Source organism: Urocitellus parryii, chromosome 11 (genome assembly GCF_045843805.1).
Source record: "Urocitellus parryii isolate mUroPar1 chromosome 11, mUroPar1.hap1, whole genome shotgun sequence".
NCBI lineage: Eukaryota > Metazoa > Chordata > Mammalia > Rodentia > Sciuridae > Urocitellus > Urocitellus parryii.
In genome coordinates, this window is record NC_135541.1 from 59,434,642 (window position 1) to 59,450,668 (window position 16,027).

General features: G+C 33.0%; 1 protein-coding gene across 1 annotated transcript in view; it reads right to left on the reverse strand.

Moving 5' to 3' along the window:
- Adgrl4 (adhesion G protein-coupled receptor L4) overlaps window positions 1-16,027 on the reverse strand; it is a 102,877-nt gene that overhangs the window by 18,670 nt on the left and 68,180 nt on the right. Inside the window, exons 9-13 of the mRNA XM_026410009.2 lie at window positions 15,107-15,312; window positions 9,971-10,144; window positions 8,358-8,561; window positions 6,565-6,785; window positions 6,378-6,444 (exon numbers count right to left, since the gene is read on the reverse strand). Of these exons, the coding sequence (XP_026265794.2) occupies window positions 6,378-6,444; window positions 6,565-6,785; window positions 8,358-8,561; window positions 9,971-10,144; window positions 15,107-15,312 (872 nt within the window). The remainder of the gene's footprint in view (window positions 1-6,377; window positions 6,445-6,564; window positions 6,786-8,357; window positions 8,562-9,970; window positions 10,145-15,106; window positions 15,313-16,027) is intronic.

The following is a 16,027-nucleotide window of genomic DNA, read 5'->3' on the forward strand; positions in this document are numbered from 1 at the left end:
TAAGAGTTTGATTTAAATTCTAATGAAAGCTCACATTTTTTTAAAAGAATGCCTTATTTGGACATAGCTTAATTAGTATTTGCTTCAATCAGGCAAATTCTATTCTTCAATACTGAACATATCTATGGGAAAGTTCAATTTCTATTTAAAAGTTAAATTATTTTTAAAAACTCTTTTTTATATTTGTGTACTTGAATCTAATAGCTTATGTAGTTTTTGTTGAAAGAATTCAGCACTAAAGATTAAAAATATTGAAGAAAAATTATAGAAATTATCTTCAGTTTGCAGCTTGCTGTACAAAGATTTAGAAGTCTCTTTCTTGTACAGCTCACTCTTTCAAAAGCATAGAAAGAGCTTTTCATGTAGAGTTACAATCTTAAATTTTAAATGTAGTGATTCATAGATAGAATCAATGGGGTCACTGGTTCATTTTTCAGAATTTAAGAGATCCTTAATATTAATGAGTCAACACCTGAGGAAGTACTTTCATATGATCAATGCAGAAAATGTTGCTGTTCAAATAGCTAAGTAGCTAACACTTATCAGAGTAGATTAAAACCTTGAATATTTGTTTGAAACAACATACCTGGGGGTAGAAAAAGCCACCAGTGCTGAACTAATTTGTTTTTACTCATTTATATGTTGTCTCAAAGGGTTTTTATATTATAATCCCAAATCAGGCATACCCCAGGCTCCATCCTTACAAACAAGCAAATACAATTTAAGGTACCCAGTCCTTACTCTATAGATGAAATGCAAGATTTCATGAAAAAAATGAAAGAGATTGCAGTGTTCTATCGTGATTTCTTCTCTGGAGTACAAATCTTCCCAGCCTTGTTTAAACAAAAGTATAAAAGAAATCTTATCCCTCATTTAAAGCCATAAAATGTTGCCACTGATTATCTATTTAAAATTGAAGGTTCGCTTACATTTTATCTTTGTTGTAGAAAATGAATGCTCTTTAGTTCCATTAGGTTTCTATGGTTTTTCTTTGCTTTATTTAGTTAATTTTTCCTGGCAGAGTATACTTGAGACATAACAAATTCTATATAGTAATAGGCACATATATTATAATTGTATCTTTCTATAATTAAATGCTGTCACATATTCACCAATATTTTAAAAGTCAAGGATCTGCACATACACACGTTCTATATTCAATCTTGCACACATTCAATTGCATATAATTTTTTGGCTATGACATTTTTGGCTTTAAAATTTGTCTTTCATTTCATTTTTAATTATTAAAGATAAAAATACAAGGGTGATAAGCTTGTCCTTCAAATCGCTATGCATTTTCCATTTTTAGTTGTTAATGGATGCTTTCTCAAAAATTTGTTTTTGCTTTTACTATCATCTTGTTATATTGGGCTAACATTATTTGTCTTCATTTACCTATTAGGAATCAGGGCACAGATTTCACAAATAGCTTAAGATCGCATGGTATTTTCTTGCTGTTTCATATATTACTATGATTTTATTAATGGATCCATTAAAATACACAAATAATCACTGAGGTCTTTCTAGTTACCTCTATATTCTAGGGTGAACAAAAAGTAGTGTCATGCACATAAAAATTTAATATGTGCTACAAAATAGAGCATTAAAAGTACTACATAGTGCTGGAATTGTGGCTCAGTGGTAGGATGCTTGCCTAGCATGTGTGAGGCACTGGGTTCGATTCCCAGTACTGCATATAAATAAATAAATTCCAATGACAACTAAATAAATATTTTTTTAAAGTACTATATAGAGTTAGAATCAAATTTCTATGGGACATGTTGGAGAAAGTTTTCATGACTCTGTGCTGTAAGTGGCAGGATTATTGAGTGCAAGGAATCAAGAAAACATCCAAGGGAAAGGAAGTAGTGTAACAAGGATAAAATTCTTGAAGAGACTGTGGTGTGAAGACATGCAGTATGAAATAGGCTGAGAATATGCAGGTTCCTGGGAACTTTATACACTAGCCTACAGCATTGAACTATAGGCAAAGGGGAACTAGCAGCACTGGAATTAAGAAAGCAGACAATGAATTCAAATCCAAGAATGAAGTTCTGGTTAGGGTTTTTACTAGCTGTTGGGAGAGAAGTGTAAATACTCTATTCCTCCATTTATTCTTCTTTGAAATAAATTAAATCACACATAAATGCAACACATAACATCTCTCATTGATTTGTTTAAACCACTGAATATACTAATACACAGAGAATGTTTTTATACTGACCATGGACAGACATACTATGGATTAAAATTAATGTTCCCCTTATGTGAATTTGTTTTGGGGCAGTATATTCTGCATAGTTTAACTTGAAATGAGAAAGAATGATAGCTGAAGGAAGGATAGATCAGAAGGCAATTGCAAAAGTAAAATGAAAGGTGAGTTTTAAATTAAGGCAAGGAAGAGTTTCAAGCTTTAATGCCAACGTTTACTTGTAGACTAATAGGCCAATCACTTAATATCTTGAATCAAAAGTCCTGTTTCTTTCAATATAAAATGGCATAATAAAAATATAAGTGATTTCGGGAGATTGAGAATTAAGGTATTAACTATGTGTTTCAAAAGTAGTGGATACTCAATAAAATGAAAATTTTTAAAAAATGCTTAGTATTTTTATTAATACTAGGCACTTAAGAAAACAAAGGCCAGAATATAGAAGTGGAGGAGAAGAAACAGATGAGTTTATATATGGAGGCAAAAATTTTATAATTACTGACAACCTAGACTCAGGAGTGAAGAATCCATGAAAAGATAATTCTTGAATTTTGCTAATAATAGAGTAGCAGTGATACTTTAGTTTATGTCAGGTATGACCTGGCTTTCAATGCTGTTTCTTGCCTTGCCCTTCTTTCTCCCTCAAAAGGGATCTGGCAGGCTTTCAGGGTTATTTGATAGAAGCTTATGTTCACCCTTTTAGTCCTCTCCCCATTTCTTTTATAAAGTAGGATCTACTACTCACTATGCCCATAAACAAGGTCTTCCATCTGATGAAGCTCTGTTGAATGCTTATGGTGTCTTACACTGGTGGCTCCCGCATCTTACCAGTATCACTTAAATGGAATTATATGTTGTTGTTTTTCATTTGTTTTGTTTTGCTCTCTCACTCTAGCAGGTTGGGATAATTCTGGTTATGTCCATTATATTCAGGGCACCCAATTAACATGGTGAACTTAGTTATCTGTCTTGTCATCTTTACCTACTAGAATACTCCCAAACATATGATGGTGATGTTTCAGTCAGGAGATAACTCATATCCCCAAAATGTCAAGTGATCAATTTTGAACATCTGAACCCATTTTAGAAAAAATTTTTACTTGTTTTATAACATAAAAGACAAGTTTTTTTTTTCCCCTTTTAGACTCTGACAAATCTACATGCCTTTGCTTTTAGCAATTTTAGATGAAAAAGAAAACCTGGTCTTTACTCCTTTTTCCATTCCAGGACTTTGGAGTACATGTGGTTTGTATCCATGCAGATACACTGAGCTGTTGGAGTAAGTGAGCATGGTTGGTTTTCGGATAATTTTTTCCATGGTCCAGACTCAGCTCATCTCCTCTTAGGGCTAGAAAATTCTGGTCACCTATCAGTGATGGGGAAGCTTCAGGACATCGCTTTAGTTTAATTGGGTTCTTATTCTTGTCAATACTCTTGGCTTATAAAATGGTCTCCACTTAGGTAGTAATATCAGTTTGTGGCATTTATATAGTAGTTCATTTCTATCCTAATCCCTTCTATTCTTCAGAGGGAGGCAGCCATGTCTCTATTCAACCCCTTCGCTTAGGTGTATGTATATAACTTCATTTGATCTGGGCAGGTGTGCAATTCCTTTTTACTTCTCTAAATTTTCTGTGTGCATAGAACAGCTGAAGTTTGTGTGTTTCCCATAATTTACTCCTAGGCCCACCATATGGTATCTCTTTCCTTTCCTGCTACTGGGGATTCCAAAGCAAGCATGCAGCCTAAGGGAAACTCTAGACAAAAGCAGGTGTTATATGTTCACATTTGGCCTCAAATCAGGAGACACATGTCAAACTCTTTCCAAAAACTGTTCCTCCTACTCTGTTCTAATATACCAAGGAGACATGGACGTTCTACAGTCCCACCAGCAATCAGGGAGCAGGATGATCATTTTTATTTTACCATGTCAGATCCACTTCCTGCAACATCTTTGGAGTGCTCCTCCTCACCTTCTTTTCAGGAGATGGGGAGCACCAATTTTCTTCCTCACTAGGTGGGGAAAAGAAGAACTTCCTATAGAGGACATTGCATTTCCTCAAAAGCCAAGGATGCCTCACTCTGGGCCATCAGCTCTTGAGACCCTCTCTCCATTCTTTCTTTCTTTCTTTTTTTTTTGACTACAGCTGTTCCTACTGACTCTTAGTGAGACCCATGGGAAGTATCGGGCCAAAAATATTTGATCCTCAATCTTTTTTACTTTATTTTTGGACTAGAAATTATCCTGGAACAAGAGAAAAAATTCATTTAACATCACATTATCTACCTTCCAGCATTGGTATTGAATGGATATAACCAGAGTTAATTAATTCACTTTGCTTCAGAAAGAGTTTCTGCTATTTAAAAATACTATAAATAAAAGCAATATTTAGGTTTAGAATAAAACTGAGGTGCCTTGCCCATTTCTTAAGTATCCTGACCTTCTGGTTAACTTGGGGATGATTATCATACTGCAACTGTACAGAAGACAAATTGGTTCATTAACTCTAGACTGGAACAGTGTGATGATGTCCATTTAGACTTCTGGAAAGTTTTCAGGACTCATTTTTAGATAAGCCCAGCTGAAGCCTGAGTACCTTAGTATAAGATAATCCAAAGTTATCTTTTCACTTACATAAATAACAGTAAAAAACTATTTCAGAGAGCACTTTCCCTTTCTCACTTTACAGAAACATGCTCCCATTTTTCCTGTTTTTAGCATAATTTCCAGCCTGCTATTTTTCACCTAATCTTTAAGAATAGTTATTTGATAGAACTTTTACTGGTATAAAACAGTTATCAGAGATTGTCCATGCTGGAAAGAAATAATCAGTAAAGTTAGAATATATGTAATATGTCTTCACACAAAATACTCATATCAGCTGGGCATGGTGGCACATGCCAGTGGATAGAGAGTTCAAGGCCAGCCTCAGCAAAAGCAAGGTGCTAAGGAACTCAGTGAGACCCTGTCTCGAAATTAAGTACAAAATAGAGCTGGGGATGTGGCTCAGTGGTTGAGTGCCCCTGAGTTCAATCCCCAGTATCCAGGGTATAGGAGAACAGGATGCTATTCAGTCTGTATTCTTCTGTGGGCTGAAAATACTGCAGTTATAATAAATTAGCTGAAATTGTTTTAACTGAAATCTACCCAGTGGCTTAAAATATTGCTAGATTAATTGTGAGAATTAGAAACAATTTTCTGTGATGATTAGGGCGTATAATTTCTGAATGCACTTGATTTTATCCACACCATTAAAAAATAAAGCTTGATGAAAATTCTCTGCTTTGCATTTCAAGCTTTTCTCCACTTATCAGTTCTCATGCAACCATAAAAGACTCAGGGAAAAGAATAAAACAGAAAAAAAGATATTAAAATTATGGCTAGGTTTTGGTCAAAACATAGAACAAAGTTGTCCAAAATATTGTCACAATTCTTCTACTGACAATTCATTCCATTCTAGAGTCTTGTCATACCTCCCGGATTCATTGTCAGACTATTATATTCAGACCGGCTGTTGAAAACTTTCAGCACTTAGAAATGCTCTTGAGACATATAAAAATGTCTTTATTTAGAATGGAACATATAATACCTGCCAAATTTGTAGGTTTGAAACCACCTTCAATAAGAATTAAAAGGCCCTCTTCCTTGCTGAAATAGGACTATCAATATATGACTTGTCTGCTTCTGAGAAATAGTGGGTTCCTGTCTCCGACGTTGCAATTTAGTTTAAAATCACTTTATGATGACAGGGTACATAAAGATGATAAAACTATAAAGATGACAGTCTAATCTTCAAAGATGACCGATCATCGATAAAAGATTAAATAACGTAAACATCTGCAATACCAGATTATCAGCTGGTTGGCACACTCTCAGTATTGAAGTATACCAAGAGGCTCCTGATAAGTAAAATGCTTTTTCCTACGTTATGCAGAAATAAATCCTCCCCCAAAAGGGGCAAATGAATTATAATTGCTTAGAATTTATAAGGTATATATTTTTCTGTTGCAATGCAATATATATAAAATATTAATAAATCATATACTGTACAGTATTCAAAATCCTTTCTCCTTAAAAATAAAATACCTGATTGCTGGAAATTTTACGCACCCTTTAATCATATATATATTTTTTAATTTTAATAACAATTTTATATATACGTACAAGAATGATTAGACATGCTGGTCCTATGAAACTCCAAATAAAGTTATTTTCTGTGCTAAGCCAACATCTGAAAAAAAAAACCAGTAAAGTCCATAAATATGGTTTTCCGTACTTTAACAAGCAACATTTCAAAGACATGGTAAATATATTCAGAAATGTCTTTCAAATGCTTAAGAACTTAACTTACACTTTGGTGGTGCCATAATATCTATATCCTAATGCTGCCGAAAATCCAACCACTACAGCTGGGCTGAGATAGCCAAAGATATAAAAATTCTTGTGCAAAAATCCCTTGTTGTAGATAACTCCCACAACAATGAGATAGAGGTGTATGCCTTCAATACACATCCATGCAAAGGCAGCTAAGAAGAAGTAATGAAGCAGCCCAGCAATGATTGAACAGAAGAGCTAGAAATAAAAGAAAGAATCCATAAGCATTTGCTTTTAAAATTATCATAACATAAAATCTTGAATTCCTCCATAAATTATGCCACTATGCATGATGGATGACATTAAAATACTCCTGTCATGTCAGTTTTTAAAGATATGCTATTTCTAGCTGATTTAGAAGAACTGTGCTTCAACAATAGAAGACATTAACTAGTCTTGTGATAGAGCTAAGTTATGGCTCTTGTGCAAAGACATTCTTTGTATAAATTTACATTGTGTAGAAAATTGTGGGTTATTCACATGTAAACCATGGTATCTTGGTGATTATGTTATATTTAAGTTTACTTCTGCTTTGGACACATCTATCTTTTCCTTTATTTTATTCATGCTCAAAAAAAAAGAAAAAAAATATTTGTAATAAACACTATAAGAAGTATTTTTGGAGAAAGGATGATATTGGGAGACAACTGAAAGAGGAAATAGGCATTGAGGGATGGTGGGAGGTGTATTCAATTGAAAGATGTCCTAATAATGTTATAAAACAAACAAACAAAAAATTAGGTTAGGAGTTTATAGTCCAGTGCATAGTATTTAAAATAGATACGATGGACACCCAATTTCCAGAAGAAAACCTAGCTGATTCTTAGTTTCAGTCCTTGGGACTTTTTTAAGGAGAATGGAATTCTGGAGGCACTTTGCCATTGTGTGATCATGACAATACACTTCTGTAATCTCCAACTGCAAGGAGTACAGAAACAGATTCCAGCTGCTGCTGTTGTAGGGAATCCATTGCCATGTTCACACTTCCTGCTGGCTGCTGCCTGATAACCAGCCACCCATAGAGCAGGGCTACTACCATGTTCCTGTTCCTGAGAGATAAGGATACCTTGGACAGGTGACTTTGGTTCAGGGACCCCTGTAAGAACTCCTTGGCAACTGTGCTAAACGTCTTTAGAATTGTTGTGTAAACTCTCCACCCATTCCTGTTTTTCCTCTTTCCTTCAATTCCTTTTTTCTCCTCCTTTCCCTCAGCTCAAACCTGCATGGTGTGCTGTTGCTCTCCAAGCTCCTGTTGCTCTCCAAGCTCATTTTATCCTCATAGTTACTTCCACTAAAAAAAATATTACACATTTGATCCCATTTCAGTGTCTGCCTCTAGATGAACCTAATATGAAATTGTTTGGTAAAGGGGCATTAATAAAGCGTAGGGAATAGGTAGAACCAATTGATTATATTTCATTCTATAAAGTCTAGCTGCTTTGATGTTCTGTTGGATCCTAAGGTGAACTTTGTTCCCAATTCTCTCTCTTCTTGGTCTTTAATGACCCTTTAAACACAAAACATTCTTTAGTTTGTTGTGAAATTTTAATTTGTTCCAATAATTCAACATAATGAGGAACATTTTTGCTTAATGGACTCAAGTTGCTTAGACACATTAGTATTATCAAACTTAGGAAAGATAGCTTAAGAAAAATTCATACAGTATGTTTGACCCATTAAGACCTTCATTACAATTCATGTTTCCAGGACACAAATATTTAAGAAAAAGAAAAATTTTAAATAAAATAGAGAGTAGGTAAATCTACCCACCTTATTAGTATTTGTATTGATTCCAACAAGAAAAACAAGTTCTGCAAGGAAGAGGCTACAGCAGAGATTTTTGTGAATTGTTGTCCTGGTGCTTTGAATTTCACTGAAGAACCAGAAGGTAAAAATGCATATGGCAAGACAAATCAGTGAAATAATTATTCCTAGCTGAGTGATCCTTGTAAGAATATTATAATCTTTAATGCCCTAAGGGGAAATAATAATAAAGCTGTTAAAAGAATAACTCAGTAACCTGTCAAAGAAATTACAACATGTAATGAACTTCCTTTTTTGGTGAACCATTAATCAAAATGTTCATAAAATGTAAAAATACAAACGTGCATTTAGATGAGAAAAATTTTGTACTTTTGAAAATACTCAATATCCAGAAGAATGTGATATAAATCACATAGCACTCAATTCAACAGTACTCTAATCAGTGATTTTTCCCCTTAAACATAGTGTTTATTAGTTTATGGTTTAATGATATTATCATCATTGGTTTCATGATATTGGAAAGACAATTTATTGTTATAATGGGAAATGGTTAATTAAAATGGATTTATCAGTGGTAAGTCCAACTCTTATTTCTATGCAGTGATTCATCTAAAACACATTAAACAAAGGTATAAGAAAAGCTGAGGGGCTGGGGATGTGGCTCAAGCGGCTAGCGCACTGGCCTGGCATGCGAGGGGCGCTGGGTTCGATCCTCAGCACCACATACAAATAAAATAAAGATGTTGTGTCCACTGAAAACTAAAAAATAAATATTAAAAAGTTATCTCTCTCTTTAAAAAAAAAAAAGAAAAGAAAAGCTGAATATGTGGAAGACCCAAATAGCATAGTCCAAAGACTTTGAAATGGAAAATGTTTTATTCTAATTAGATAAGTATTTATTTTTACATATAGAATAGAGACTTCTTTGCTTAATTAACACCCTGAAAAAATAATCTTTAAAATTGACATTACTTTAGGCAGGCTTGTTGGGCCATTTTATAAACTTAATAATGAATTCTAAGTATGAATGGATGCAAATCTATAATCTCATGAAGATATGATTCAGAGATATAAAATAACAAAGCATAAAATAAGTAAGTAAAATATTACTAAAGGAAAATACGCTGTATGAAATTATTCATCTAAGATTTTTCATGTTTTAAAATCTTGTAGGATTCTATATTGCTAAAAACATGATATTAGTTATGTGTCATTTTTTAATAAATATTAAATATTTGAGGGTACTCTGTTACTGTTAAAAATAAATTTTCAATACAAAGACAAAGACCCTTAGATTCCATAAATCATTATAAAGTTCAAGTGGCATAAAACACTAAGAATTTATAGATGGATATTTAATATGTAATCTACTAGATATTACAGATTAGATAAATCATAGATTAGAAATAACCTAAAGTCAAAACTAGATATGTCTTATAAGGCAGGGAGTAAGACAGAGACTAAAAGAAAGAAAATATTTTTGGTTTTATAATTATATTATATATGCTATTGATATCCAAGAAAAACATAAAATTAATTATTCATTTGAACTGTATGGAATAAAAGCAGAAAAAGAAAGATAGTCAGATTTATATATATGCAGTGGGAAATTGTCTTACAATTGAAGAACTAGAAGACATCAAAATTGCAAAATGGGTCAGGTGGTTACAACGACAGGAGGTGTGGGTCTCATTTGAGTAGATCAGCTCACAGCCTTCCAAAGACCAGCTGCCATTCATGGTATCAGGTGAATAGTTCCAAAATGCACACTGAGTCCTATACTTATCTGTGATCTGAAAAAGAAACATTTTACTGATGGAAAAAGAGAAAAAGTTATATAATGTTGCTTTAATTTTATTTAAAATACCATTAATACAATTAAAGCAATGTCTAGAAAATAAAGCATAAAATGAATTCTAATAAATGCAGGTTATTGCTATATGAAAGAATTGAAATTTGTCTTGCAACAATGTTATTTTATCAATCTTGTGTCACAAAGTTGTGATCATTTATATTATTAAAGGAGTTCATGGGTATATTCTTTAACTCAATGTATAAACCATCCAGGTTAGCCTTGAAGTTAGAAGATATGAGCAAGGTCTAAAAAGTTCTGAGAAAAAACATTTATAATTCATAACCCAGTGTCATGCATCATGATATTATCTTGTAGGAAAAGATGGGGCAAGACACTGAAGATAGCAGGAAACAGTTTTATTTAGCTGTAGCCAGGTTCAGAGGGCACAGCTTTTGCTGTAATCAATTAATCCCCTGAACCCCAAGTTCAGGTAGTTTCAGAATTTTATACCCAGCATGTAAGAGCAGGGGCTCAGAAGTTCACAGTCTGCAGAAGTTCACATAAAAACAGCTTTTTCTTTCCCTGTTCTGGGCAAGTTAACCCTTCAATGGCAACACCTGAGAAGAGGGGAGTGTCTTCTTCCCTTTCTTTCCTCCCTCTGCCGGATGTTACCAATTGGTAACTTCTCTTAGAAATGTAGTCATCTCTGTGAAGCCCCAGCTCAAGGCCAGAGGCCTTGTTAAAGGACTTGTCTTTTTTTTTTTTTATCACATTTTGCATTTACAAACATACTTCTACAAAGTACTATACTGGATTCATGTTTTTGAAAAACAAGTAAAGAGCATTTAGAACCTGGAGTGCTGCTTTCTTCCAGGCCAGTGGCCAAGTAAAACAGAGCAACAGGAAAATAGAAAGTTTAACTACATTGAACTTTTTTTTGTAGAGTCTCTTTTGCTTATAGTCTTACAATCAATTATGGTGAAGATTTCTGGCAAAGCTTGGTTAATATTTTTTTGTGTGGAGGAGGGGGTGCCACTACAATCTAGAAGACACAATGGTAAGGTATAAACATAAAATATTGATACATAGATAGATAGATACTATAGATAGATATGTAGGTATAGATGATATATTAATACATCATATGATATATTTGATATATAAAAGCCTATTAGTTTTTTCTTTCCTACATAAAGGGCTGTAGCTTAGCTTCAAGGACTATATATCATATATATATATATATATATATATATATATAGAGAGAGAGAGAGAGAGAGAGAGAGAGAGAGATGATATATATAAATAGGTATATAGATATAGATATGATATACATAGATATAATATATATATATATATATATATATATATATCTCACACACACACAAGTATCAATGAGTATTTCATACTCACCATAGCTACATCTCTATCTATGAGATAAATAACCAGATAATGCAAGGGCTTAAAATGTGATCTTCTATGCTTCTTTTCTCAAGTAGCCACCAGAGAATATGCCACCAAAATACACAAATAAACCAAGAAAAAGGATGAGATTGGCTTGGGGAAACATGGAGCCTGATGCAGAAGAGAGGGGACTGTATGTATGGGGTAATGGTGAGAGGACAGCGAGGCTCATGGTGGCACAGCAACCATAATGTAGATCATAGGGACAGCAACTTTACAGAAGAAAATACTTCTGACAGAGAATCACATGTACTTCTGTGTTTTCAAAGGCATGGGGTGCCATCATAGAGTTTGGGAACAAATTAGTAATGGATATACAGAAATATAAGCAAACATGTATCAATTCATTTATAGGAAAAGATTCAGCCTCATGTTTCAGCTGAAAATAACACATTCCAAGTTACAACACTACAGACACTGAAAACTGATTTTATTGGAAATTGGAGGTAGGCATGGGATGATGGGTGGCTCAGGAAGTTTGTCTATCATAGGGGAAAACAGGTAAAAGAACTAAATCTGAATCTTTCAAAGATGACAGTTAGGAGGGAAGACCTATTTTTAAGAAGTATAAAATGAAGAGTTACTGAGGTTTGGTGAGATAAAACGGCAAAGAAACTTTAAGGAGTCAGAGACTTGAGTATATTCATTAACTAAGACACTGAAGTAAATGTAGAGAGATCCAGGAAAGATGAGGTAATGGCTGAAGCCAATTCTCTTGGGAATTAGATCGTCAAGGATTTGAAGAGCACCAGACTGGGCAGAAGAATGAGGACTATTGAGAGCAAGGTTCTGAAGGAGGTCTGCAGAGGAGTGCCATCCTCTCCAACTGATTGCCAACTGACCACATGCAAATTGTTTAATCTCCTGAAGTCCCAGCTACCTTATGTATAAAATGTGATAACAGTATATCATGCATAAGGATCTTATGAGAATTGAAAGCTTTTCTTCAAAGTAAATCATTTAGAAATGGCATGATAACACTGTTTTGTACTATCCACTAATATTTTATTATTAATATTATTACTACTATTGATATTCCTCTGAGGTAATAAAAGGTGCATAACAGTTAGTCAAATCACAGATAAATTATGGGAGACTCAAGTCACTAATGCTATTATGTATGAGATATCTTCTGTTTTCTCAGGGAAAATAATAAGGGGTCAAATTGTCATTCTCAGAGAAAGAAGATGCAGGGAGTAAGTAGAAAGTAAGGGTCATTATTTTGAGTTACAAAACATTTCTACAGGTGGTCGGATCAAGGACAATTAAGTCTTTCCATGGATTATTTTGAAGAGGGTTATTTTTTCTTTTCACATGTGTGCTTTATGTTTTGGTTCTTTTCAAACGAAAAAAAAGTGAAGTGGGTTGTCTTTGCAACTTTAAGCTACAAAAACATTTAGTATCTCTAATCACAAAAGCACGAGAATCAAAAATAAAAATAGACAAATAAGATTACATCAAACTTAACATCTTCTCTACAGCAAAGTTCATAATAGAGTGAAATAACAAGGTACAGAATAGGAAAATATGTTTGCTAACTACACATCAGACAAGGGTCTAATATCAAGTATACATAAAAAACTAGAAAAGAAAAAAAAATGGAACAATAAAAACAGCCTGATTAAAAATGGGAAATAGGCATAAATAGACATTCCTCAAAGAAGATATACAAATGGCAACTTATTTGAAAAAAATTCCAACTTCACTAATTATCATTGTGAGATATCACTTCACATCTGTTGGGATGGCTATTATTAAAAGACAAAAGTTAATAAGTGCTAGAAAGGATGAGAAAAGGGAACCCTTGAACACTGTTGGTAGGAATGTAAGTTAGTACAGCCATGATGGGAAAAAAATATGGAGATTCCTCAAAAAAATTAAAAACGGAACTACTATATAACCCAATAATCTTACTAGTGATTGTATATCCAAAGGAAATGACAAAAGCATGTTAAAGAGATATCTGCACTCTCATGTTTACTGAAGCACTATTCACAGTAGCAAAGAAATGAGAACAACCTAAGGTCCATCAACTGATGAATGGATAAAAAAATGTGGTACATGCACACAGTGGAACACTATAAAGCCACAAAAAAGAATGAAATCCCACCATTTGTGACTGCAAGTATGGAACTGGAAATGATTATGTTACATGAAGTAAGCCAGGAACAGAAAGACAAGCATCATATAATCTCACTTAATCATGGAATAAAAGATGATGTCATAGAAGTTGACAATAAAATGGTGGCTGCCAAAAGAGAGGAGAATAGGAGGAAGAGAGGAATGGGGAAAGGGTTATTAATAGGTGCTAAGTTGTGCTTGAAGAGAAAGAATTTCTGTTGTGACACTTTGCATAGTTGAGTGACCATGGAAATGATGTATACTGTATATTTCAAAAAGCAAAAATAAAAGATTTTGAATGTTTTCATCATAAAGAAATGAAGTTTTAAGAGACAGATATATTTAACCTGATTTAAAACATTATGTAATATATACATGTATTGAAATATCATGATACCCCATAAATATATATAATTTTTATATTTTTATGTATTAAATATAAATTTAAATAAAAAATGAAACCTATGTCCAAGTTTACATTCTTAAAAAACTCACACTTCTTTTTCTCTCTGTAATGCTTATCATTGTTTACCTATTATTTACTTGAATTTTCTATAAATTTAGTTGCTTTCCTTTAGAAGTCTTCATTGAACAATGACACATCTGCATTATGTGTATGCATATGTATGCTTTTGGTTTAGAAAGTTTCTCCCCACTAACATGAACACACGAATTAATGGCCAGCTTCAAGGTTCTTCAAATGGAGTTTTGAAGGTTTCTTTGACCATGTACAAAAACCAAAATTCTGCTGAAAGCCCAGGAAAATCATCAACTGTACAAAGGTAGCAAACAATCCATGATTTTTGAGTTTCCCTATTCACTGGGAACTAAAATAGCTTGGCTAGTTCAAATGGTGCTTTTTACTATATAGCTTTAATTATATTTGAATTTAAAAATGATTTTGAATAAAAATAAAAGAGTAAAGTGGTTTTGACTATTTATGAAATTTTATAAAAGTCTGTATGATTTTGTTTTACTCCACACCCAAATTCCTACAAAAATTGTTTTAAATTACAATTATAATGTAAGGACCTCACTTATTGAACAAGTGCATTTATATTTTCAACTGTGATACTTTCTCATGATTCATTTCTTGAAGGCATGAAAACTTCCAAAATGAATAGTGTACTTAAAAGAATAAAACTGAAACATAACAATTTTAGAGAACCAAATATGTAAATTCTTTGGTACTGATCAGAAACTTCAAAGAACACTATGAATATAAAAATGTTTTATAGAAAAGTTAGTTGAAAACATTTTACTCTCTTAATTTTACATCCATATTTTTAAGCTATAAAACTCACATGTATTAAAATGACAATACCACAACAAAAAAAGCATTTCTCTGAATGTATCACCATCTAAAAAAGCAACTTACCTTTATGTGACTTAGTGTAAATGTTATTTTTTCCAGTTCATACAATGTGGGTGGATTTGAGTTCACTGAGACAGAAATGACTGAAGAGACGACTCTTTCCTCCTCTTCAGAATTATCAGAAGATTGAGGTTCCAATAAGAAGTTGTCAGATGATGAAAGCAAGGGGCCAATACTTTTATAATATAAAAATGCAACTGCAACATTGCCTATTAATCAAATTCATATGCTTAGTAAGATTCTTATGAAACAAAAATTATATTGGAGCTTTTAAACATAAAAATAGAACAAACAAAAATTTTACTCTAAGGAAGCCTTACAAATACACAGATACCGAAGTTCGGGCCACACTAAACCCATGTATACATTATCAAACCATGGTAAGACTGCTATTATTGTCTGATCTCCATGAATCTGAAAATGATCATGAACTGTAGGTTTCCCTTTGCACACACAATAGTTAGAGAAAAATAGTTCCAGATTAAGTTACATCTAAATCTTGATCAACCAGAATGTGAAGCATATTCACTTGAAAGGTAAAATTTTGAGTTATTACTTCCATGAGCAAATATATGAACTGGAGAGATACTGACAGAAAATTATCACAGGTTTATAGAATTCACTCATTAAGTTTCAAATTTTCAGTTCCACAAATATTTCAACAAAATTGACACAAGTACATTAAGAGAGGTTGGAAATCATAATCTAGAGCTTATATGTAATATTAATATTATTACCTTGCAATTACATTATAACATAATTATATTATTATGGAAAATATATATATATATATATATATATATATAATATTTAAGTTTTTGTGGATGTTCCACATCTGGGCCAGTGGGACAAAATGGGTTAAGAAAGTTTAAGATTGCGTGACTTGCCACCGAGTTTAACGTTATTCTCACTGAACATGCTCTT